Source organism: Eulemur rufifrons, chromosome 20, assembly GCF_041146395.1.
Source record: "Eulemur rufifrons isolate Redbay chromosome 20, OSU_ERuf_1, whole genome shotgun sequence".
Taxonomy (NCBI): domain Eukaryota; kingdom Metazoa; phylum Chordata; class Mammalia; order Primates; family Lemuridae; genus Eulemur; species Eulemur rufifrons.
In genome coordinates this window covers 22905538-22930468 of record NC_091002.1, presented here as the reverse complement: position 1 = coordinate 22930468, position 24931 = coordinate 22905538, and the positions used below count along the sequence as shown (strand labels likewise).

At 49.8% G+C, this 24931-nt stretch overlaps 1 protein-coding gene across 1 annotated transcript in view; it reads left to right on the top strand.

The window, feature by feature from the left end:
- Positions 1-24931, top strand: part of MMP24 (matrix metallopeptidase 24) — a 40780-nt gene that overhangs the window by 9465 nt on the left and 6384 nt on the right. The window contains exons 2-5 of the mRNA XM_069496124.1: positions 9413-9561; positions 13625-13741; positions 15548-15852; positions 22976-23137. Coding sequence (XP_069352225.1) covers positions 9413-9561; positions 13625-13741; positions 15548-15852; positions 22976-23137 — 733 coding nt within the window. The remainder of the gene's footprint in view (positions 1-9412; positions 9562-13624; positions 13742-15547; positions 15853-22975; positions 23138-24931) is intronic.

The window sequence follows — 24931 nt, the reverse complement described above, 5'->3', positions numbered from 1 at the left end:
GCTGCTGTGACAAATAACAAATAACCAAAATTAGTGTCTGACAACAACACAGTTATTATCTTACATTTCTGGAGGTCAGAAGTCCAAAATGGATCTTATGGGACTAAAATCAAGGTGTTGGCTGGGTGCAGTGGCTCATGCCTATAATCCCAGCCGTCTGGAAGGCCAAGGTGGGAGGATCACTTGAGGCCAGGAGTTTGAGACCAGGCTGGGCAACATAGCAAGACCCCATCTCTTTAAAAAGTTGTTTTTAAATCAGCTGGGCATAATCGTACATCCCTGTAGTCCTAGCTGCTGGGGAGGCTGAAGAAGAAAGATTGCTTGAGCCCAGGAGTTCAAGACTGTAGTGAGCTATGAGCGAGTCACTGTGTTCCAGCCTGGGCAACAGAGCAAGACCCTGTTTCAATACATACATACATAAAATCAAGGTGTTGGCAGGGCTGTGTTCCTTCTGGAAGCTCTAGGGGAGGATCCTTTCCTTGCCTTTTCCAGTTTCTAGAGGCTCCCCACAGTCCTTGGCTTGTAGCCCGTTCCAGCAGGTCTGCGTCTGCATCTGCGACCCGCCTGCCTCCCTCTTATAAGGACGCTTGTGATTCCATTAGGCCACCTGGGTAATCCAGGATGATCTCCCCATCTGAAGATCCTTAACTTCTTATCTGTAAAGTCCCTTTGCCAGGTCGCATGTTCACAGGTTTCAGGGATTAGGACGTACATGTCTTTGAAGGGCCATTATTTTACCTACCCCAGTAGCTAGGACTATAGGCACGTGCCTCCACGCCTGGCTAATTTTTACATTTTTTGTAGAGATGAGGTTTTGCTGTGTTGCTCAGGCTTGTCCCAAACTCCTGGCTTCAAGCAAACCTCCTGCCTCAGCATCCCAAAGTGCTGTGATTACAGACATGAGCCACAGTGCCCGGGCACAACGCTCACTTAAAGAAGTTAGGTCATTTGGAAAGAGAAAAGTTAGGCAATATTTGGTGTGTGGTGGCATCTTGGTCCCAAGTGACCTGTCTGTTCAGATAGGACCCCATCCCACTCCCAGGTGTGTGGGGAGTACTGTCTAACTCTCTGGAGGAGGCTGTCCGAGAACCAGGCAGGGAATCTGAGACCTTGAGAAACATACTAGGGTCATTGCGATCTCAGCTTAGGACTTGAGCGCCAGACAGAGAAACCAATGCAAAAACCCAGTTATAGGGACTAAGCCACACAGCAGTGGGTGGCGAAGGATGACCTTAGGCCACCTTCACACTGGTACACAGTGACGTGATAGAATCTCAATGTTGGGGCTGACGCTGCTGATGGACTGTCTGCCAACGTTAGGATCCGCCAGGGCGATGTGCGGGTGAAGGACCCGGAGATGGCGGCAGAGCCCAGGCACAGAGGGCACGGGCTGGCTACTGAGCCTGTGCTACCAGAAGGCTCTTCTAGGTGGGCGACGTACTTCCTGCCTTAGTAAATTACAGGCGGTACTGAACATAACATGTCCATTTCTTCACGGTCCTGCCAGGCCCTGTGCTAGGCGTTGGGGTTACTTACGATGGTGAGGAGGACACACATGCATTTTATAGCCAGGAGGAGGAGACAGGTCATTCAACATATGATTGCAATGAAGAGCTGTGACACGGAGAAGGAAGGGCCTGGACAGGGGATGTAGGAGGAACCCCTGGTGTAGATGTAAGGGGTCAAGGAAGGCTTCCCCAGAGAGTGGGGGCGGAGAGTGAGCTAGAGAGAAGGAACAATATACATCAGGGTTTGGAAGAAACGAAACTCACTGGAACATGGAACAGTAGGCGAGAAATGGGCAAAGCGTCAGGGGCCAAATCACAAAGGCCCTCGAATAAAGAGATGGAAAGCCCTCGAAGCTACCTCAGGGCACTCATGCTTCCTGTTCCCTCTTCCAGGAACACTTTTCCTAGAAGCCACGTGGCCTACTCCCTCCCCTCCTCCAGGCCTCTTGCTCAAATGTCACCTTCTCAGAGACCTTCCCTGACCCGTCACTCTCTATCTGCTTAACCTGCTTTGTTCCTCATAGCACTTAGCACCCGGCTTCTCCCACTAGACTGCAACTAGCAGGTAGCAAGGGTGTTTGTGTTCACCGTTACGGCCCTCACACACATCGCCTGCTACACAGTAGGTCCTCAGTAACTATTTATGGAATGAATGAATGGACAGAACCAAACAGTTGGTGTTAGGAAGTAGAACCAACTGTTCTGGGGTAAAAGACTAGATGTGGGGGGTGCAGTAAAGAGAGGGTCATGTGAGGCTGCTAGTTCAGATAACTGGGCAGGTGACAGTGCCATCCCCTGATGTAGCACAAGGGCATTGAGCGATCTGTGATCCGAGGTAAGATACTGCACTTTAGGGGTGTGAGGTACAAGAAGTCCTGGGAGGGGAAAGGGCTGCCTGTTCTATGGCCTCACAGCATGGAATGCCTGAATCCTGCCACTTGCTAGCTTTGGGGCTCTGGGTACATTCGTCCCTTGGTATCCATGGAGGATAGGTTCCAGGGCCCCGTGGATACCCGAGTGCCTTAGGGCCTCCATGTCCGTGGGTTCTGCATCCACAGGGTCCACATCCATGGATGTGAGGGGCCGACTGTAATTACATAACCTCTCTGAACTTCAGTCTCTTCATCTACAAATCAGGGATCATAATTCCTACTGGGGGGGTGGAGGGAGTTGTTGCGTTCTAGAGTGCCTAGCACAATGCCGGGAACACAGTAGGCGGTCTAATAATGGTAGCTATTATCATGGTTTTTATAATTAGAACATCTCTTGACTGTTAAAAAGTTGTTTCTGGGCTGGGTGCAGTGGCTCACGCCTGTAATCCCAGCACTTTGGGAGGCTGAGGTGGGAGGATCACTTGAGCCCAGGAATTTAAGACCAGCCTGAGCAATATAGAGAGACCCCATCTCTACAAAAAAATTAAAAACTAACCAGGCATGGTGGTGTGTGCCTGCAGTCCCAGCTACTGGGGAGGCTGAGGCAGACGGATCGCTTAAGCCTAAGAGTTTGAGGTTACAGTGTGCTGTGATGATGCTACTGCACTCTATCCTGGGAGACAGAGTGAGACCCTGTCTCTTAAAAAAAAAAGTTATTTCTTACAATGAGTTAAGATCTATGTCCTGCAATCTCTCATTCTGGTCTCAGTTTTGCCCTCTGTACCAAGCAGAATGTTCTCCCTCATGTTCCCTCTCCTCTGCAGCCTAAACATCCCTCGTCCGTCCTCCCAGGACATGGTTCCCAGTTCCCTCGCTCTCCTGGCTGCTCTCCCATAATCAAGCTCCAGTTTGTCCCTGTCCCTCTACATATAAAAGCCCCGGACCTGGGCTTGAAGCTCCCACGCACGTGGAGGCCAGTGCCGTGTTCCTGTTGCTCACATCGTCACCCTAGATTATGACGTCGGTTACCCAAATTCTGTGATCAGCATCTTTTACTCTTTCTTCCTCATTCTAGCCCATGCTTCTACATTTGACACCTTCCTGCCTGGTCCTCCTTTGTAGACTTCATGTCCCCTTCATGTCTGATCCTGAGCATTCTCCCACCCTTCTCCAGGCCTGCGCAGTCTGGTGGAGGCTCCTGCCCCAACCCAGGAGCGATGCTCCCCAGTCCCCGCTGGGGACCCCACTGTCTTGACCGGTGCCCTCCCCTGCCCTCCCCACAGCCATCTCTGCTTTCCGGGCACACTTGGCAGCCCTGCCCGTGATCTGCCTCCCGCCACCCTCATCGCCACTTCTAATCGCACCACCGCCTCTGCTGTCTGCCGCTCTCTTCCCTCTACAGTTTTTTCCTCCTTGTCATTCTCTGCTCTCTCCTTTCCCTGCCACCACTCCTGAATGTCTCAGCTTTGGCTCCTCAGGAACCTAAATCCCGCCTTCGGGCCGGCAGACCAATCGCAGGGTGTGGTCTGTGATCCCCACATCTTTGGTTCAGCCCGGCTATTTCGGTCCCTGCTAGCACTCAGACTTCTCTCACCTTCCTCTGGGTTTACACCTCTTTCAGCACCTGAAGGGTGACAGACATCTTAGAGTTGGTTAACTGAGCTGTAAAGGTTAGATCTGACGTGGCTGGTGATTGATTAATGGATCCAGGTGTAAAAAGATGAAAGCAAGGTCATTCTGTTTAAAACTGAATGGGGCTTTTTTTTCTGCTAGTGGATTTTATCTTCTTTTCAAATGGTACAGTGGAACCTATTGCTTCATCAAGCAAGGAAGTCAAACCACAATAGATTGAATTTCAGCAGATGTTTTTCTGAAACCTCTAATAGATACCAGGAATTGCGCTTGGTGCTTTAATGGTGTGTAGTACTCATTAAACCTTCCCAAGATGAAATCCCCTCCTTGTACCCAGGCAGTGCCTCCTAGACCGACTGTTCATTCATTCATGAACTCAGTGATTATTTGTTGTGCCAGGCACTGTGCTAAGTACTGTAACAGATACAAAAATAACTACGGCACAGTCTTTGGTCCCCAGGAACTCGATCTAGTGTGGAAAACGGACATATCAACCAATGGGTATGATCATTGTGGTAGCTGTGTTCAGAGCAGCGTGTGCAAAGTACAACAGGAGGAAGGAGGACAGCCGCTAGCTGTGCCGGGGAGAACTAGGGAAGGTTTAAGAAAGCAGGTGACATTTGAGCTAGACCTTGAAGGATGAATAGGAGTTTGCTAACGTGCATAAAGGGAATGGGCTTGGGAGGCAGCAGAAACAGCCTGGAAGTGTGAAAGGGCAGGGAGTGTTTGGAATATTGGTGTGACTGGAGTGTAGAACACGTGCTCCAGCCTCAGGGGCTTCTGCCCAGAGAAGGAAAAGGATTGCTTGGGTCACAGAGCAAGTGAGTGGCAGAGACAGGGTTAAGCATCGGAAGCTGGAATGGTCAGACCCCTAGAGCATCTTTCTTAGCCTCCTACCCTCTGACACACACACATACACACACACATACACACTGCCAGGTCCAATCTCGATGCCCTATTCCCTGGCTTAGATGCTGTCATTTGACCAACCCCTCCCCCTCCCATTTCCCCTCTTAGGAGTTTGCTCCTGAGCCTTGAGGCTTGTCCTCAGTGAACCTGGGAGGGAATCAGAGCCCAGAGAAGGCACTAACACTCCCCGCACCCCCACCATGTGTCTGGTCCATTCCAATGTTTGGTGCTGACCCAGACATTTGCCTATGACCTGAGTCCTTAGAGCCTGACTCCTGACATTGCTGAGATAGACTCTGTGACCTTCCCGATGGATCTTGGTTGCCTCTGAGATGCTCTTTGCTTGAGGATCCCAGAAGAGGAGCTGGGTAAACCACATTGTCAGACCTTTACTGACAAGGAGCTACTTTTCATTTCCCGAAGGCTGAAGTGGGTTTATGTGGAAGGTTCCCTGTTCCCTACTTCCTACCAGAAGCAGGAGTGCGGGCCGGAGGGGAGAGGAGTCTCATGTTCCACACTAGCTTAGAGGTGGGTGCTCAAAAAATACCCCACTGGCTGACTGGTCTGTCAGCAGTATCTGTGCAAAGGTCCTTCCCTCGCCATTGCCCAGTGCTGTAATTCATCTTAGTCGGACTTGCTAGAGAACTAATAGAGTCCGTTGACAGATAGGGAGGAATTGGATAATTTTAGATTTGTACCGCACCTCTTTATGGAATGGTGTGAGGCAACTCACAGATTAAAACATGTTTTTTAAGTAAGTCTTTTAAGGATGAAACATAACTTGGTGGTCTGAAGAATGAAAAGAGTTATAGTTACTTCCAAGCATCACTGTGCTCAACGCTTAAGCCATAAATTTGGCTGACAGGTTCCTGGCAAAAAGGCCACGAGGGAAAGGCATCGGGCCACCCAGTGCTTTTTCTCGTATACCTTAGAGCAAACAGAATCTCCTGTCGGGAAAGCATTTGCTTCAAGCTAAAGCCTTGTAGAAAGTGATTGTGTTTGGTCCTAAGAAAGGTGAGTGAGAGGGTGAAAAGTATATGGTTCACTTTAGCCATCGTTTCTGCACGTCCACTCAGCCCCAGACCGTAGGCAGTGCTCCCAGTCTTCCGTGAGGGACGGCCGTGTCCACGGACTCGACCGTGGAAGCTGGACTACCCTCCGTAGGACCCACGAAGACAGGCTCCTGGTCCGGGGAGCACGTGGGAGGACAGCATGACTAGATGTCAAAAGGCAGAGAGGGAGTTAAACCCTGTTTTCCACCTTGATTTCACAAAACAGAAACACCATCCGAAAGGATAGCAAACACTTTCTGAGTGATTGCTATGTGTCAGGTGTCAAGTGTATTCATTCATCTCATCTTCACAACAACGCTGTGGAGGAGGAATTATTATTTATATTTTACAAATAAGGAAACTGAAGCTCAGTTTGCCCAGGGCCACATAGCCAGGACGTGAAGTCAGGATTTGATCTCAGGGCTGTATGTCTCTTTCCCACTAAACTACCCTGTTTATTCAATCTGAAAGTTTTTAATTAAAGTTTCCATAAAGAAAGGGAACATAACGTGACATTCTGGCTGTGAGAGGCTGAGAGAATGTGGTACGGGGCCTGAATGCTTTGATGACATGACTTCACCCGGGAATAGAAATTGGGGTGCATGGATTAACAGAAGGGTGACTCGTCAGTTTCCCTGTCATTTCCATTTGCAGGTGTGTTACTTGAGCTTTGGCTGATCCTAGGCCACAGTCAAATCACATGTGACTCTTTGTAATTTTTCCACTCCGTGAATCGATAATTATATATCATCTCTCTCCACGCCCCTCCTTCCCAGCTTCTCCACTCATTGCCACCACCCGCTAAACTTTGAGCCATTTAAAATACTGCTCAGAGTGTGCCATGCTCTGCTGCACTTCCAGGCAATTGCACGTGCTGTGCCCTTTAAGTGTTAGCTCAATTCCCATCTCCACCTGGAAGCCTTCCCTGAATTCCTCTTTCTCCCTATCCACCCACTCCCCGCCCCATCTGTGGATAAGAACTCTTCTCATGTTCTCCCATAGAACTCTGTCCTTTCCTGCTTTTAGCACTATATTTTCATTTTGGGTTTACTTGTCAGTCCGTGAGTTCCCATTCACCTTTGCGTTCCAGAGCCTTGCGCAGTGCCTGGCATGTAGTAAGTGCTCAATAATGCTTGTCAAATGGACATCATGAATGGCTGCTGTGTGTCCAGCACTGTCCTGGACACTGCGAATATAGAGATGTGTAAGATATGGACCCTTCCTTTGAGAAGCTTAGAGTCTGGAGGAGATGGTTAAGTAAGATTAGAGCCCGATAGTATAAGATCTATAATGCTTGTATTAAGGGGTTTGGAGAGCACAGAAGAGGGAGAAAATAACTTAGCCTGGCAAGTCAGGGAAGCCTTCCAGAGGCAGTAATTTATGGGCTGAACTTTAAAATGTGAAAAATTTTTGGCAAACTAAGAAGTATATTAGGCAGAGGGAAAAACACAAAGGCATGAAAGAGAATCAATGTTTGGGGAACTGTAAGAAGTATTGATATTCCGTGCCATCATTCAGAATGAAAAACATGTTTTAGATACCAAATGTGAGAGAGGTAAGGTTGTTACTCTGTTGTGGATGTTTAAGGCTTTTTTATTTCGACAATTTTGTTTTTAATCGTCAGATGGATTTTATCGCAAGGCAGTAAAGATGTTACCGTCAACTTTGGCGAAATAAATAATAACTTATAGTTTCTGCTCTGCCTCCTTCCAAAAATGGTTTGACTTGACTTATGATAATAAATGACACAGCCACAATAAGCCTGTTCATATAGAAAGAGGAAACAAAAGCTGTAGATAGGAAGGGAATCATACCTTCATTAGCTCACTTGGTGCCCAGGATAACCCTCCGAGGACAGGAAACATTTACTAGCTTCGAGCTGGGCACATGGGAGTGCTCCCAGCAATGCTTGTGGGCTCAGGAAATACATGGATGTTTTCCTCATTTGCCAATTGATGCCACAGGTATTCCCTTATGCTCTCGTTTCTTCAGGTTTCCATCCCCTCCTGCTTTTTGGTGGGAATAATCACTGTTATATCCTTCACATTCATTGCTTGTTTGGGCTCCATCACCCAAGCTTCTTTCAGAGTCTCTTGCCCTGATAAAGTTTTTCTCCTAAAAAAGAAAAAAATTCCATGCATAAAAGTCAGAAAACAGAAAAGCACATTTAAAAAAAGAAGAAGAAGAAGTGTCCATGATACTGTAACCAAAGGAGACTATCACAGTTAATTCTTTTTTATTTAAAAAAATTTTGGGGGCCGGGAGCAGTGGCTCACGCCTATAATCCTAGCACTCTGGCTGGCTGAGGCGGGTGGATCATTTGAGCTCAGGAGCTCGAGACCAACCTGAGCAAGAGTGAGACCCCATCTCTACTAAAAAAATAGAAAGAAATTAGCTGGACAACTAAAAATATATAGAAAAAATTAGCCAGGCATGGTGGTGCATGCCTGTAGTCCCAGCTACTCCAGAGGCTGAGGCAGGAGGATCGCTTGAGCCCAGGAGTTTGAGGTTGCTGTGAGCTAGGCTGACACCATGCCACTCTAGCCTGGGCAACAGAGTGAGACTCTGTCTCAAAAAAAAATTTTTTAACATCATTTTGGACTTTCAGAAAAGTTTTCGAAAATAGGAAAAACAAATTCCTGAATACCTTTCACTCCTATTCCCCAGCTGTTAACATTTTACTACATTTGCTTTATCTATCTTTCTCTTTTCTCCTTTTCTGTTTCGGTCTGTATATATGTATTTCTGAATCCATTCAAGAATAAGTTGCAGACATCATGCACCCTTATGTAAGCCTGAATACTTCATTGTGTATTTCCTAAAAACAAGGAATTCTCCTAGATAAATATTAATTTGTATGTGTACCCTTCTAGATTTTTTCTATGCACGTATTGTTTCTATTTAAATAAAATAATACAATGTTTTGTTCATTTATAGTTATTTACAATGGCTTGCTTTTTAGGAGAGATTAGCAATAAAGATTGTATGTAATCTCCTGCCAGTAGATGCTCTGCAAAATGATTCTGTATCAGACTCTGACTGTAGACACAATGGGTTTCTGGTTGGCACAACATTTTCCAGAGACCACCCTATTTCAGAGAATCAACTGTTCTTGTGCTCTTGCATGTTGAGTCTGATATCCGTGGAAAGCACTGAATAAATAAGTAAAAAGGCAGGGTAGTGGCAAGCTCTGCATTCAAATTCGATCTTTATTGCATTGCCAGTAGAGACTCATGGAAAGGTTTATAGCAGGGGAGTGAGCCAATAAGAGCTGTGTTTTCTGGAGATGAATTTGACAGTGTCTGCAGAATAAAGGAAGAAACCAGAGCATGTGTTCACAAGTCGCTTGGGTAAAATGATCCCTAGTTTTAAGGGCAAATCTCAGGTAGAACAGAGCCTTCTCTAGCTAACGCGTGCTTTTCTCTCCCGGGTCTTCCAGAACTGGTTGAAGTCCTACGGCTATCTGCTTCCCTATGACTCCCGGGCATCCGCGTTGCACTCAGGGAAGGCCTTACAGTCAGCAGTCTCCACTATGCAGCAGTTTTACGGGATCCCAGTCACCGGTGTGTTGGATCAGACAACGATCGAGTAAGATTTGCGTAGGACATTGTGCCTTTGAACTTTCTGGACTTACATCTGGGTTTACATTTGTCATGGCCCGTGTACATAGCCTGCCTGTCCCACCTTCCTGTCTTCTCCTCCTGCAGTGCCATCCTGGCAGGGAACACCCCAAAGTGCCCTTTCCTATGTAAGCTGCAATGTGCCGGGATGAGAGTCCTGGCCCTGCCATTAACTTACTGTGCGACCTTGGAGACAAGTCACTTAACCCTCTGGGCCTCAGTTTCCTTATCAGTACAATGAGGGGTTGGGTTACAGACAGTCTTCTGAATCTCGTCGGGCTCTAGTAACTTACAGTTCTATAAGGAGCCGACTATAGTTCCCTGCCATGTACAAGTCTCGCTCGATATAGAAAACTCTTATGTGGTAATGGGATGGCAACTCTTGTCCCATTTTTTCCATTTACCAAACGTATGCCAAGTGTCTGCATGTGCCAGGCACTGTGCTTGGTCCTGTCCTCCTGCCCGCCAGAGAGGCTCACCATCCAGTGACAAACACAGTCATCCAGCCACACCAGTCTAGAGCTCAGAAGGAAGCACTGAGTTTCAGGGAGGCATTTAGGAGGTAGGAACAAGTAAATTGAGCCACAAGCCACGAGGATGATTATGATCACTCTAGGGAGAGTAGAGAGAGGAGGAAGAGGAGGGTGCCGGGGATGGAACCCCACAAAGCCAGCTGAGAAGGAGCAGCCGGAGCGGAGGAGGAGGCCTGATGGGTGTGATGTGATGTCCGGGCAGAGAGGGGCAGTGTCCGCAGGGCCAGCTGCTGCAGAGTGGCCCAACAGGAGCAGGACTGAAAAGTGTCTGCTGAGTTCAGTGACAAACCGGTGGTTGTTGTTAACCTCAGCGGAATGGCAGAGACGAAGTGAGATTGCAGCAGGGAGAAGGGCAGGCGAGGAGTAGAGATGGCAAGTGGAGGGAAAACATTCAAGCTTGACCTCGCAGGGGAGGAGCAGTGGGTGGGAGCTCAAGAGGATGAAGCTTGGTTTGTTTGTGTAAGCTGGGAGAGAGTAGAACAGGCTTAAATTCAAGAAATAGCTATGAAAGCTGTTTGAGAAAAGCCACTCGTGCCATGAAGGCACGGAGTGAGTTTCCTAAGGAGGTAGTAAGGACAAGAGCCTCGCAGGGCTGGGTGAGGACACAGGGGAGTCGGGAGAGGAACAGGAAATGCACCCAATTGTGGACCAAGGATCAATTCGTCCCTTGGGTAAGTCACTCCTTGACAGAATCATCTCTCTGGGTCTCAGCGTGTTTATTTGCAAAGGTGACTGTTGGGTTATGGCTCTCAAATTCTAGATTCCATTACTTTAAGCATCCAAGCTTTTAAAACTTGGTGAGTCTGGGTTTTTAGGATCCTAAAATTCTGGGTGAACATTTCACATCCCTCGGATTCTCTGATTGTGAGATTGTGAAATTCTGAGGTAACACATTTGACTGCTCCTGTGATGTCAGGTATACGGCGGATCCCTTGGCCCTGTGGCCTCTCGAGTGAGCTGGGGAAAGAGAGCCCGGCCGGCCTTTCAAAGCGGAGGTTATTTTGAGGGCTGTGTGCAGGCCTCGTGGCGGCGCGCCCTGGGGCAGGAGCGCTGGTGTCTCTGCTGGGGCACCACCTGGCCGCGGGTTTCGCTCCATTCCAGAAAGCCCCAGGCCTGCTGGACAGGGTTCAGAGAGCAGCAGGTGCACGGTGAAAGGCGGAGGCAGAGGGAACGATGTGAGGGAAAAGGATGGCATTTCCCACTTGCATTTCTGCCCGTAAGAAGGCAGGGAGTGGTGGTCTGAAAGCGAGGGAAGGAGGACGCCATTCACGCCTAACCCAAGACCCGAGACGTTGGCGTGGAATTTAGAGACCCGAGTTCCAGCTCCAGCTCTGTGACCTTGGGCAACGGCTGCCTCTCTCTGGGCCTGTTTCCTGCCTGAGGGGCCCTTCCAGGTCTCACTCGGCCTTGCAGTAGCAGAGGTGGCTCTTGGTTCTCTTCCCAGGGACTGTTAGTAGAAGGAAGCTAGATTAGCAGCTTCAAGTACGATTTTTGAACGTCTACCTTGGGAAAGGCGCACACTCGTTCATTCACTGTCAGTCCACAGCACAGTTCCTCTAGCTCAAGCTTGTGCTAAGCACGGACAGAAACAATAAAAGCTCCAGGCTTTGCTTGTTAAATTGCATTAATTAACAGTTCAGGTATTCATTCCAGCTAAGTTCCGGTCCTGCCTCGCTGGTTTCTATGTTTTACAAGTTACTCGGTTTATCGTGTATCTTCCCCTCGTCTGTAAAGTGGGGATGATAATTTCTGCTTACCTCACAGGGTTGTCTTGAGAAGCAAAAATTTTAAATGCATATGAACATTGGGAAAATTATAAATGTTTATGCCAAATGCATGGTATTGCTCTCATTATATCTTTTATTATGGATTTTTGAGTATGGGCGTTCTCTAGACAATGTGGAGCCTACGAAGAGTAAGACCTGGTTAATTCCCTTGAGGGGCTTTTGATATTTGGTTAAAATAGTCCCTGTCTTCTTTTCCCTACACTGCCAATGGCAGCTGCTTTTAGCTGCAAACGAGGTCAGACTGCTTTCCCTGCCAGCAATCCCGTGCTGTAGTGTAGTGGGTTGGTCATTAGGCCAGTACAGGGAGGGGCATAAAATGCAGGACCCCAATCAGCCACCATCTTCAAAGTCTCCTACCTTGGCCCCTTTTAAAAAATTCTCCAGTGATGTCCCAGGCTTACTGTTCCCTAATGTAACTTTACCTGATAACAGTTATCAGGATTTATTTAGTTCCAGGCAGGCACTGGGTTAGTTTCCAGGGACACAGTGATAAATATGACATAGTTCCTGTCCTCAAAGAATTTACCATTGATTAGAGACAACAGACTGAGACATTTAAATCACAATATGATGTGTTAAGTGCTGCAGAGAATTATGTTCCAAGTCCTATAGCTGTTCAACCACTTCTTGAACACTCACAGTGAAAGAGACTTTGCTGCCCTCCGTGCTCTGCCATTCTACTGTGGGGTGGTTCTGACTCATTCATTCATTCAGTCAGTCAACAAGTCATCACTGAACCCCTTCTGTGTCAGGCACTGTGCCAGCCCTGGGGACACAGGCAAGGTTCCTGTCCTTATGGAGCTTAGAATCTGGGGAGAGAGACAAAGAATAAATAAGCAGCAAATACATGATATAATTGCAGGGAGTGATAAACGCTATGAAGAAAAATTAAGCAGGATAAGCAGATAGCGATGGGATCGGGAGGAGGGCACTATTTTAGATAAGGTGGACAGGGAAGTCCTCTCTGAAGGGGTGACATTTGAGCAGAGACCTTAATGAAGCACAGGAACAAACCACCTGAAGAGGAAGAACATTGCAAGTAGAGGGAACAGCAGATGCAAAGAACCCGGAGTGGGACTAGGCTTAGCATGTTCAAGGAACAGCCAGAAGGTCACCGTTGCTGGAGCACAGGATACGAGGCGATAAGGGTGACGTTATTGGACAGGTAGGCAGGGGCTAGATCACGTGGGACTTTGTGGGCTGGAATGAAGGGTTTGGATTTCATTCTAGTGTTTGGGGAAGTCGTTGGTGGCTTATAACCAGGGAGTGACGTGTTCTAATTGCATATACAGTGCATTTTCACACATACTCCCTCCTTTGAGACTCACTGCCTCCTAGAAACAGCAAAGAATCTTAATTCTCATATTGCAGATGAGGAAACTGAGGTTCACCTTGGTTCAGTCGCTTGCCTGGGGCCCTGTGATTAGTGGTGAACAGAGCTGGAACTTACCAAGCCCTTGTCTTCTGAGTCCCAGTCCTTATACAGCACTGTTTCTCCAGATTTGGTTGTTCAAGTGCATGAATTAATGAATCAATCAGCCAATCGTGTTCCTATCGAGGCCCTTCAGAGCGAGGGTCCCAGAGTGTAGGCTGAGGCTGCACACCGCCTTTCAGACTGGACTGCGGATCACGCAATGGTTCCTGGAGTGCCCGGGGACCACAGCGTGTATATATATGTGTGTGTGTGTGTGTGTCTCCTCCTTCTGCCCAGGTGGATGAAGAAACCCCGATGTGGAGTCCCTGATCACCCCCACTTGAGCCGTAGGCGGAGAAACAAGCGCTATGCCCTGACCGGACAGAAGTGGAGGCAAAAACACATCACCTACAGGTGCTGTAACCCCCTCTCTTTCTCGCTGGCTCTGGACTCCCCCTCATTCAGAGTCTCAGAGGCTCACAGTGTAGGTGGGTGATTAGGGCCAGGTGCTCAGAGCCTATGACTTTGTCCTCCCTGTGGCTTCCACAGGATGCTGTGACTCCTACTTCAGGTTTATTTGGTCCTTTGGGGGCTCATTAGTTGTGTTCTGTTTAGATGCCTCTGGTTTTTAGGTTACAGAAAGTGGAGTACAGCTCGTTCAGTAAGTTTCAGCTGTGATAAAGAACCAGGCTTCATTCATTCTGCCTGTCACTGTCTGCCAAACCCCACCTCCTCTAACCTGGATGCCCTCCCCACCCAAGGTCCGCCTGATGGACTTCACCTGACATTCCCAACACAGTTCCAGTTGTTTCCCAAGGAGTAAAAGGGACCTGAATCACAGTAGTGTCATTCCTTGACTGTCTGGGTAAACCAAGGGCAGAGCAGGATTAGTCTCTAAGTCAGGCTAGTGGACCAAGAGCAGAGATGATGGAGCCACCAAAGCAGACTCAGACGCCAGAACTCAGAGTGGGGCTGGGGCAATGGATAGGGACAGGGACAGGGCGGGCTCCAGTGGGTGCTGTTTGGCACCTTTCAAGGCTCTGCTGTCATCTTGGGTGGATCCCCTGGGTCTAAGACAGGATCTAAGACAAAGATCTTTAGAGTTAAAGTAAGGGTTCTTCTGCTGACAAGCTGATAAGACCAGAACAGGGTTTTTTCAGAAATATGATAAGAGAAGGAAACTTAAGAAGAATCTGGGTTAGAAACTGGATAGACTTTTGGGTCTCCTGAAAAGCCAGAGTGGACCAAGAGAAAGAAGAACTGGGTTCTGTCCTAACTCTGACCTTATCACCCAACCTCTCTGGGCTTCAGTTTCCTTACTTATGGAATGGGTAGAATAATCCATGCCCCCGGCGTTCACAGGGCAGAGCACCCAGAAGTAGTGATGCTCCTTTGTGGAGGATCATGCAATATGGACATAGTAACCTTTAATGGCTAAATCTATAACAGATTAAATCAGAAACTGCCCTATACCAGCTTCTAGTTAGACAAGCAGTAGTTGGTGCCAAAGATTTTTCTAAAGTGACTTTTCATTTAAACTCCTCTCCACTGTTTGAATATTTTTAAAATAACTGTTTAGAAAATGCTATCTACCAACTTATCTTTTCTATAGATTGAAGTGGAGTCTTTTATTTAACACAAACTTTGTTGGAGATCAAATATGAAACACTGATTAAAGCAAAGCTGTTCTGATTGAGGCAGGGGCGGGGATCCAGAGCTCTGCCCACGCCACCTCTTCTTCAACCTCTGGGGCAGCTCAGCAAGATTCTAGGGTTCAAAATGTGAAGGTCGGCTGGGCGCGGTGGCCTGTAATCCTAGCACTCTGGGAGGCCGAGGCGGGTGGATCACTCGAGGTCAGGAGTTCGAGACCAGCCTGAGCAAGAGCGAGACCCCGTCTTTACTAAAAATAGAAAGAAATTATCTGGCCAACTAAAAATATATATAGAAAAAATTAGCCGGGCCTGGTGGTGCATGCCTGTAGTCCTAGCTACTTGGGAGGCTGAGGCAGGATTGCTTGAGCCCAGGAGTTTGAGGTTGCTGTGAGCTAGGCTGACGCCACAGCACTCACTCTAGCCCGGGCAACAGAGCGAGACTCTGTCTCAAAAAAAAAAGATAAAGAAAATGTGAAGGTCACTGGGCCTTATTGTCTTGGATGCTGCTTTTAGCTCTGCTAGTCTCTGACTGTCTGCTCCTCCCTAATGAGTCTCCCTCTCTCACCAGCATTCACAACTACACTCCAAAGGTGGGTGAGCTAGACACACGGAAAGCTATTCGCCAGGCTTTCGACGTGTGGCAGAAGGTGACCCCGCTGACCTTTGAAGAGGTGCCATACCATGAGATCAAAAGCGACCGGAAGGAGGCAGACATCATGATCTTCTTTGCTTCTGGTTTCCATGGTGACAGCTCCCCATTTGATGGGGAAGGGGGATTCCTGGCCCATGCCTACTTCCCTGGCCCAGGGATTGGAGGAGACACTCACTTTGACTCGGACGAGCCATGGACGCTAGGAAATGCCAACCATGATGGTAAGGCCACAAGGGGACAGGGATAGTCTTGGTTGCTCAGTTCTTGGGAAAGAAGCCCTGAGGAAGAGCTTAGAGGACACTGGAGATGAGTTTCCTGCTTTCTCAAGCTTCTTGTCCAAGAATCTAAGAGGGTGGGACTGTGGTCTCTGATAATATTTAACACTTGATCCACCAGGGCCAGGGCCACGGAGATGGGTCAGATCACTTAGGAGATGGTCTAACTGGGCTGAAGCAGGAGGGAGGGGTTAGGCCATGAATAAGAGGATAAAGTAATGGATCAGAGGCTGAAGCAAAAGTTAAAAAGGCACTAAAGCTGAAAGTCAGGTCTGAAATTGGTGGGCTCTGGCCTGAGTGATGAGAGTGTCAAAGCCCTTCTTACAAATGATGTGACCAACATTCTTCTTTATGTCAACTTCACAGGTAACAGGCCCCATAATTATCTTGCATCCTTGGATGATTTGCCTGCACCACCATGACTCAGTGAATATTTATGGAGCGAGAGTCAATTCTGTGCAGCAATTGTAACAATATCATCCAGGTTGCCAAAGAGTTCCTCGTTGACGTTCACTCACAAGGCACTTGCTTAGTACATAATAGGCAAATGGACATTATTATGCCCATATCTAAGATGAAGAGTTCAGGGCTCAAATGGTGGAAGGTGGCTGGGGCTGAAACCTCAGTTCAACTACCTGGCTATGAGACAAGGGACAAATAATTCACCCATAGTCTCCCTACCTGCAAAGTGAGGGGCTAGATTCAGTGCTCACTAAGGTCCCTTCCAAATCTAATGTAACATGACGCAGAGTCCTGCGAAGCCCAGGGGAGCCAAACAGTTAAAAAAAAAAAAGGCACGTTCTCTGCCCTCTTGCAGTCCAGTGTCAAGTGGGGGAGATGTGTGCATTTAAGTAGCCCTGTCACAGGCAGACTCTACTGCAGGCTGGAGCAGAGGTACCAAGAAAATGCAGCAGGGGTCTGGAGGACAAGGGACAGAGGATTCTGGCTTTTAGATTATAATAGATGACAATTTGGCCAGATGTGGTGGCTCACACCTGTAATCCTAGCACTTTGGGAGGCCGAGGCAGGAGGATTGTTTCAGCTCAGGAGTTCGAGACCAGCCTGAGCAAGAGCGAGACCCCGTCTCTACTAAAAATAGAAAGAAATTATATGGACATCTAAAAATAAATATATAGAAAAAATTAGCCGGGCATGGTGGCGCACACCTGTAGTCCCAGCTACTCGGGAGGTGAGGCAGGAGGATCCTTTGAGCCCAGGAGTTTGAGGTTGCTGTGAGCTAGGCTGACGCCACGGCACTCTAGCCCGGGCAACAGAGTGAGACTCTGTCTCACAAAAAAAAAAAAAAAAAAAAAAATTATAATAGATGACAATTAGTGGTTATGCTAATGTTCTAAGGCCCATGCCAAGTGCTTTCCATGAAATTATTATATTATATAAAATATATAACAAAACTAAATAATTAAATTATATATTAAGGAATATGTCATTGAATTGTATAATACAGAATAATATTAAATTATTATAATAGGTAGATATTATTATCCTCATTTTACAGCTCGGTAAGCTGAGGTATAGAGAAACATTCAGTAACCTACCTAAGGTCCCATAGTTGGTGAATGGGGAAATCAGGCCTTGAACCTGGGCACTATGACCCTGGAGCCACCGCACTAAGCTTCTATGGTTCTCAAACTGCAGGACACAGCAGAATCACCTAGAAACCATTTTTAAGAATGCAGATTCCAGGCTCCTAACCTCTTGCTATTCTGATTCTCTGGGTCTGGAGTAGGGCCTGGAAATCTGCAATTGGTCTAGTAAATTCCCCAGGGGCTTCTGATACCGGTGATCATCTTCTTGAGAAACACTATCTGAACTCCCAGTTTCCCCAACTTGCCTGATCATAAGAGCCAGCTGGAGTTCTCGTTATAAACGCGGTTCCCGGGGACGACTCCTGGACATCCTGACTCTGGAGCTCAAGCGAGTTTGGGAAACACAGAGCATCCTTCTTTCCTGCCCTCAGTGATGCTTCAGGCTGAGTGCAGACACTGCAAGGCCCATTTCCTCAGAGGCCACGTCTGGTGTCTGTAGATGGGGGTCGCCTCTTCCAGGACACTTTCTATCACTGCCTGGATCGGGGATTGGCAACTCAGGGTTATCTGGCAAAGGTTGGTTCAGGAGATGGTTTGGCCAAGGCCCAGCCTGGGCAAAATTATCAACCTGTTAAATTTCTCTTTGTCCCTTTCCTATCAAGCTCCACTTCCTTTGCCCTGGTGTCTCTCCCCTATGTCCTGAATGTTTCCTGGCCTTCTGAGTACCTATTCTTTATCTCAGTCTTATTTTTGGAATGGCTGTCGGTGCTAACTGATAAGGTGTGAGCAGATGGAAACTAACCTTTCTGAGGCCCTGTTATGTGCCAGGCACTGTTAGCTGATAAGGTTTTAGTTATATCCCTGATAAAGACAAATGACTTTTCAAAAGGCTGTTGTCCAAACAAGGCACTGGGAAAACACTCCCACCCCTCCACGCTCCCTTTCTGCCCAGCACTGGGGGTGTGCACTTCACACACCCACTTGCTGCTGGAGAACTCGTTGGGCCCAGCCCCTCAAATCCCAGGAACTGGTGGTGTGTGTGGGAAAGACCTGGGACCTGTGGCTGGCACCATCCCAGCACCCCTCGCATCTGTCCCACCCCGACTTTGGTGAACAACTGCCAGTTCTGATAGCCATCCCAAGATGGCGAATGTCTTCTTTGGAGAAGAATCAGGACTTTGCTCTGCTCTGGAAAAGCACACATGATCTGTCCGGACCCAGCTCACAACTCAGCAATAGACCCTGGCTGGCGAACTGGAATGCAGCGAATCGCCCAAAGACAGGTTTTGGAATGAGAGGAAAGGAACCAAGATTTATTGAACATCTATATATTATCTCGTCTAATCTCCACGTAGACTCAGCAAGGGAGGGAGAGGAGTTTCTCGGCAACTTTTTGATGATCTGCTTTCTTTTTACCTAATCATTATGAAAAACTTCGAACTCACAAAAGTAGGGAGAATGATGTTATTCCCCAGGTCCCCCCGACCTGCTGCAGCAGCTGCCAACATTGTGCCGTTCCTATTTCATCTACCCACCCCTGCTTTTATTTTTTGGCCGATGTATTTCCAAGAAAATCCTTGACATGATATCATTTCACCTGTAAACACATTGGTATACACCTAACAGATAGACTTACTTTTAACATAACCACAAAATCATTATCGAACCCAACAAAATTAACAATTTCCTAAAACCTAATACCCAGTCTGTGCTCCCTTCCCCGAATTACCTCCAAAACGTCTTTTACAGTTGTTTGCTTGACTCAGGATCCAAACGAGTTCGCACATCACACGTGGCCGACGTGTCTCTTAAAGTGCTTTTAATTGGAAACACCCCCCCCAACACGTGTCCCTCCGTACAGCTGTCGAACAAACGGCTCGTGTGTCCCGAGGACAGTCATTTGGCCTGACTAGATTCAGGTTCACTTTCAACGTGTCTCTCTCCCCCATCATTCCTGCATACTGTTAATGAGAGCTACAGGCCTGACTCGATTCAGGTTCACGTTTTTGGTGCTGGTACTTCCTAGTCATGGCATCGGGAAGCACGTACCATGCAGGTGGCCCCACTTTTAGTGACGTTAAGGTCGAGCATTTGGTTCAGGTTGTGTCAGCTCAACCCAACCGTTATATAATTCACCTGGGGGCTTAAAAAAAAGTTACTTACCCACACCCACGTGCCAATCCAAACCTGCTCAATCAGAACCTCCTTCCCCGGAGAACCACTGATCACCAAGGTGGTTCTGCGTACCCCCACCCCCCTCCGCCCAACTGGTCTGTGTGGAGGGGCGAGCTCGGCCACCAGGCCTTTAAGCCTGTTTCTGGGGCTACTTTCAGGTGTCCTCTGTCCTCATTTCTTTCAAATGAGTCAAGCAATGAAGTAAGTCAGCAGATAGTCACTAAGCTCCGCTGGGAGGGAGCGCAGCCCTGCGCTGCTCCTGTGTAGGGGAGGCGACAAGACAGGAAGAGTCGCCATGACCGTTCTTCACAGAGCAGAGCCCCTCCACACTCACCTCACTGACCCCCCCCACCCCAGGAGGCAGGCCAGCAGTTATAATCCCCATTTTACAGGGGAGGAAAGTGAACTTCTTGAGCTGGCTCACACCTGTAATCCCAGCTACTTGGGAGGCCAAGGTAGGAGGATTGCTTGAGGCCAGGAGTTCAAGACCAGCCTGGGCAACATAGTGAGACCCCCCCCCCAACACACACCCCATCTCAAAAAAGAAATTAAAATGAATAAATAGGAAAAATAAATTTAGTTGGAAAGTGGCAGAGACAGGTGGGGCCCAGGACCCTGCATTTTTAACAGTTGGTTCTGCTGCAGGCGATCCAAGGACCACCCTTGCAAAAATACTGAGCTCCTGGCATTGTTCCATGCTGGGTGTTGTCACTTCACCCTGTCCAGCACAAAGCTTGCCCTCGAGGAGCCCACAGCCCCGGGGCGGATGAGAGTGCGCACTGCAGCGATAATGCGGAGGCAGTCAATGCCAGAGAGTGCAGAGGAGAGAGCACGCCCTGCTGGCTGGGAAACCAAGGAAGGCTTCCTGGAAGAGAGGCACTGAGCTGAACTTGGAAGGAGTAAGGTTATTCCAGGTGCAGGGGACAGCACTGGCAGAAGAACAGAGGCAAAAGGAAATGCTATAACCCTTGGGGGTCTGGGGGCGTCCCTGAGATGGGAATCACCATATATGGAGGTCCTAAGAGAAGGGAATGGAGCAGAGACAAGGTCCCCTTGAGTAGCCAAGGAGACCACTGGGGACTTGCTTGGAGGCCCAGGGACTGACAGGAACACTCCCTATCAGGGGTGCTGGTCCTCACAGCTCAACATGACCTTGCTAATGAAGAGCAATACTTCTGTGCCAGGAGGCGGATGAGCGCGCTACATGCCTTGCCTCATTAATCTTCACCCCCATTCTTATGATGAAGGTGCCATTGTTCCCTTCATCTTACAGAGGAAGAGATTTTAAATGTCACACTGCTAGGACATGGCAGAGCTAGGATTCAAAGCCAGGCAGGGTGGCTCCCAGAGACTATACTCCTGACCACTCCGCTTCCCTGCCTCTCACGCTCTTGGGGAGTGAAGCCCCTAACAGCCTCCTGCTCGAGAAGCACAGGGGTCTTCTCCACAGCGGGCCCCTCCTCCTCGCACCTCGGCCCTCCTATGGTAGGCTCGGGGAGGCCCCTGCCCCTCTGCTTCCAGCTCCCCCAGAGGCCTCTGGGGTTTCTCTGCGGCAGAAGGCTGGCTCCCAGCTCTGCCCTTCCTTTGGGTCCCTGGACCCAACCCATGGGCCTCTTTCCTTTAAGGGGTCACTCTCCTCTGCAGACGCAGGCGGGGAGGCTAGGAGAGTAGTCGACACTGGCCGTAGACAAAGGTTTAGAGCCTCCCCAGGTGCTCAGAGCCCTGCTCCCCGGTCCCCAGCTGAGATCCCCATGGATGGCTCCTGAGGAAGAGCCTGGTCCGGAGACAAAGTCCCTGAACAGCTTGTCCCAGCTCATGGGACGGGCCAGGAGCAGAGCCAGGACTGGACCCCAGGAAGCGAAGCTGCCTTCCGCTGGCGCTAGCAGCCGCCTTTCTTTGGGATGGAGCTCAGAGATGAGCTCACCGTTCCCTGCTGCCAGAGGACCAGGACCTGAGGAAGGAGCTGGGGGCGGCCTGGCCTTCTCGCGCCAGCTTGCCCTTCGCCAGCAGAAGGCCACCCCAGGCTTTTGGCCAACCTTGCGCTGATCTTGCCCATCCCCCTTCCTTTCTGTTGCTCAAAGGAGGCTTCGCTGACAACACCGGTGGTGTCGGTAGGACTGCAGGCACACACTTCCTGCGGCCTGGGTCTCCCCCGTGGGGGTTCTACTTTCCCAAGACCTTAGTCAGGAAGGCCAAACAATGCCAACCCCCACCTGACCCTTCTGAGGCCCCCGGCTGGGCTGGGACAGGGCTACTTTGCCAGTGATGCTGGGGCCAGAGTGGGCAATAGGACTCCAGACCACCTCCTAGGCTCCTGGCACCTTCCCTGGACTCAGAGGTGGCAGGAACGGGCTGAGACACGCCTTAGGGCCAGGACATAAGAGCCAGGGCTCAAGGGGCAACGAATGCCAGTGAGGACACTGAGGCTCAGGTGGACCCACAGGCCAAATTCACCAAGCTGCAGGGGAAGAGCTGGCAGCGCTGGCACCACACTCGGGGGCCCAGGCTTGTGACCACCAGCCGTGCGGCTGCCTCAGTTTTACCTGGATGGTGTTTTCACCCGCCCTTGACCCACGGCCTCGATCTTGGCCAATAGCTCAGCTCTTCTGGAGCTGAGGTCCCCCTGCCTGAGAGCTGCCCCCGCCCAGGCCCTGCCTGCCCCTGGGGCTCCCGCTGCTGCCCGTGACTCTCTTCCCGCTACTTGCACCTGGACCTGGGACCAGGATGGGCCTCTAGACTGACCCCACTGCTCCCCGTGCCTCGGGGCTTGTTCCCTCTAATCCTCCCCCAGCCGCAGCTACAGTGATTTCATCCTATCACCACCCCCACCCCTGCTAAAGCCCCCACTGGCCGAGAAGCGTCCAAATTCCTCTGCGTGGCATCACAGCCCGGCTCGCCAGCCTGGCTGACCTCATCCCGCTCTGCCCTCCCCTCCTGCTCTGTTCCAGAGCCAAGTGGAAGGAAACTGCCCGTCCGTGGAGCATGTTTATAGCAGTCCCTCTGCCAGGAATGCCGCCCCCACCCCTTCCTCTCCTCCCCCTGAATCCATCCTCCCCACTTCTTATCTTTCAAGACTCACCTTTATGACGCTTTCCCTGAACTGCTTCCTCCAACTTTAAATGACTCCCCGCCCCCAATCCCCACTCGACCCTTGTAGACATCCCTGAAGCACCCAGAACACTGTGCCTCACTCTGTGCAGAGGTCTGGAGAGCAGGGTTGGGTCTGATTTCTCCGTGCGTCCCCAGAGTCCAGCACAGGGCCTGGCACAAGGCATGTGCTCGGTGTCTGCTGACTGACTGACCTCTAAGTGGGTGCCCTGGGCACCTCCCCATGCCCCTCTCCGCAGGGAACGACCTCTTCCTGGTGGCTGTGCACGAGCTGGGCCACGCCCTGGGACTGGAGCACTCCAACGACCCCAGCGCCATCATGGCACCCTTCTACCAGTACATGGAGACACACAACTTCAAGCTGCCCCAGGACGATCTCCAGGGCATCCAGAAGATCTATGGTGTGTGTCGGGGGGTCCCTGCTCGTCCTGCCTGTCGGGGGCGGGGCGGGGTGGGGGGCGCTGCCATCCTCCGCATTGCTGCTGTGTCTCTGTGCGCCGACCTTTATAGACTTCCGTCATCTTTGCCAGAGAGGACAGGCTGCCCCCAGCACACTCCGGAGGGTCTGAGCTGTAATGGGGAAGGACAAAAGCGAGGACAGGGCACCCCCCCCCCGCCCTCCTCTTTACCCACCCCCCCTTCCACACACCTCCCCCTCACCTCCTGCACTCCCCTCCGTCCTTCGCCAGATGGTGACTGAGCACCTCAGAGTCCCACCTCTAGCCAGGGAGGTCCACAGTGTGATGAGTATTGTAACCAGAGCTTTGTTCTTAAAAAAGAAAACAATGAGAAGTTCCTGCTGTCTGGATAAGGTATGAAGGGCCTCCCAGCTCAGTTCACCCTGGTATGTGAAGTTCCTGTTCTGCTCAAGTCAGGTGCGATGAGACAACCAGTTTATTTGCACAAAGCCTTGTTAACACAGCACAGGCCCCCACAGCCCAGGCTGCAGCACGGGAGGAGGCGTCCCTGTGGAGAAGATGCCCCACCCAGAGCCCCGACCTGCACAGGGGAGGCAGCAGGGGACCGGGTGGGGGCAGCAGGTGCCAGAAGGTGTTTCAAAGGTAGAAGGGACAGGATCTGCGGACAGATCAGATGTGGGCGTGAGGGAAAGGAGGGAGGGTAAAGGATAACCCCGAGGTTTCTGGCTTTTATAATTGTGAGGGCAACAGGATTTACCTGCAGCTCCAAAATCTGGGCTGGGATATTGATTTGGGATCTTTGGCGTCTAATACAGTAACCACTAATCACATGCGGCTATTGAAATTTAAGTTTATAGTAATTAAAATTAAATTAAAATTCCAATTCTTCAGTCACACCAGGAACTAGGCATTCATTTCAAGTGCTCAGTAGCCACCCGCAGCTGTGGCTAGAGGCCACTGTACTGAACGGTGCAAATCAGGGACATTTCCATCGTCACCGAACGTCCTACCGGACAGCTCTGATACAGAAGGCCTTTAAAGCCGTGAGGCTGGATGAGGCCACCTAGAGTACCAGTTCTCACCTTGCCTGCCCTTTGGAGCCACCTTGGAGGCCACTCCCAGAGATCTGGTTTTAGTTGGTCTGGCTGATCCCGAGCATACAGAGTTTAAAAGCTCCCTGTGTGACCCTAATGTGCAGCCCAAGTTGAGAAACACAGACCTAGGGATGAAAATGTAGAGAGAGAAGAGGACCCAGGGGCACTCCAACCTCTAGTGTAGGGCAGATGAGGACAGGCGGCCAGCAAAGGAGGCTGAGGAGGAACAGCCCACAAGGAAGGAGGAAAACCAAGAGAGCACAGGGCCCCGGGAAAGAGAGGAGGGTGTCTCAAGGCAACTGTTTCCATGATCTTGCTGCTCAAAGTGTGGGCCTCAGACCAGCAACATCAGCATCACCCTAGAACTGGAAGAAATGCAGACTCTCAGGCCCCAGCCCAGGCCCTCTAAGTCATAATCTGCACCTTACCCAGAACCCCAGGTGATTTATATGCTCATCCAAGTTTGAGTCGAGTCATGATTGGATTTGGCAACATGGCGGTCACTGGTGATCCTGACGGAGCAGCTGGAGTGGGTGACAGGGAAGAAGCTGCCTTGGGGTGGGATAAAGAATGAAGAGGGGTGAGAAAGCAGGGCCAGCGTATGTGAAGAGGGGCAGAGAAAGAGGGCACGGGACAATGACCCTAAGAAAGGACACATTCGCTCTGTAACAGGAGAGAAAAA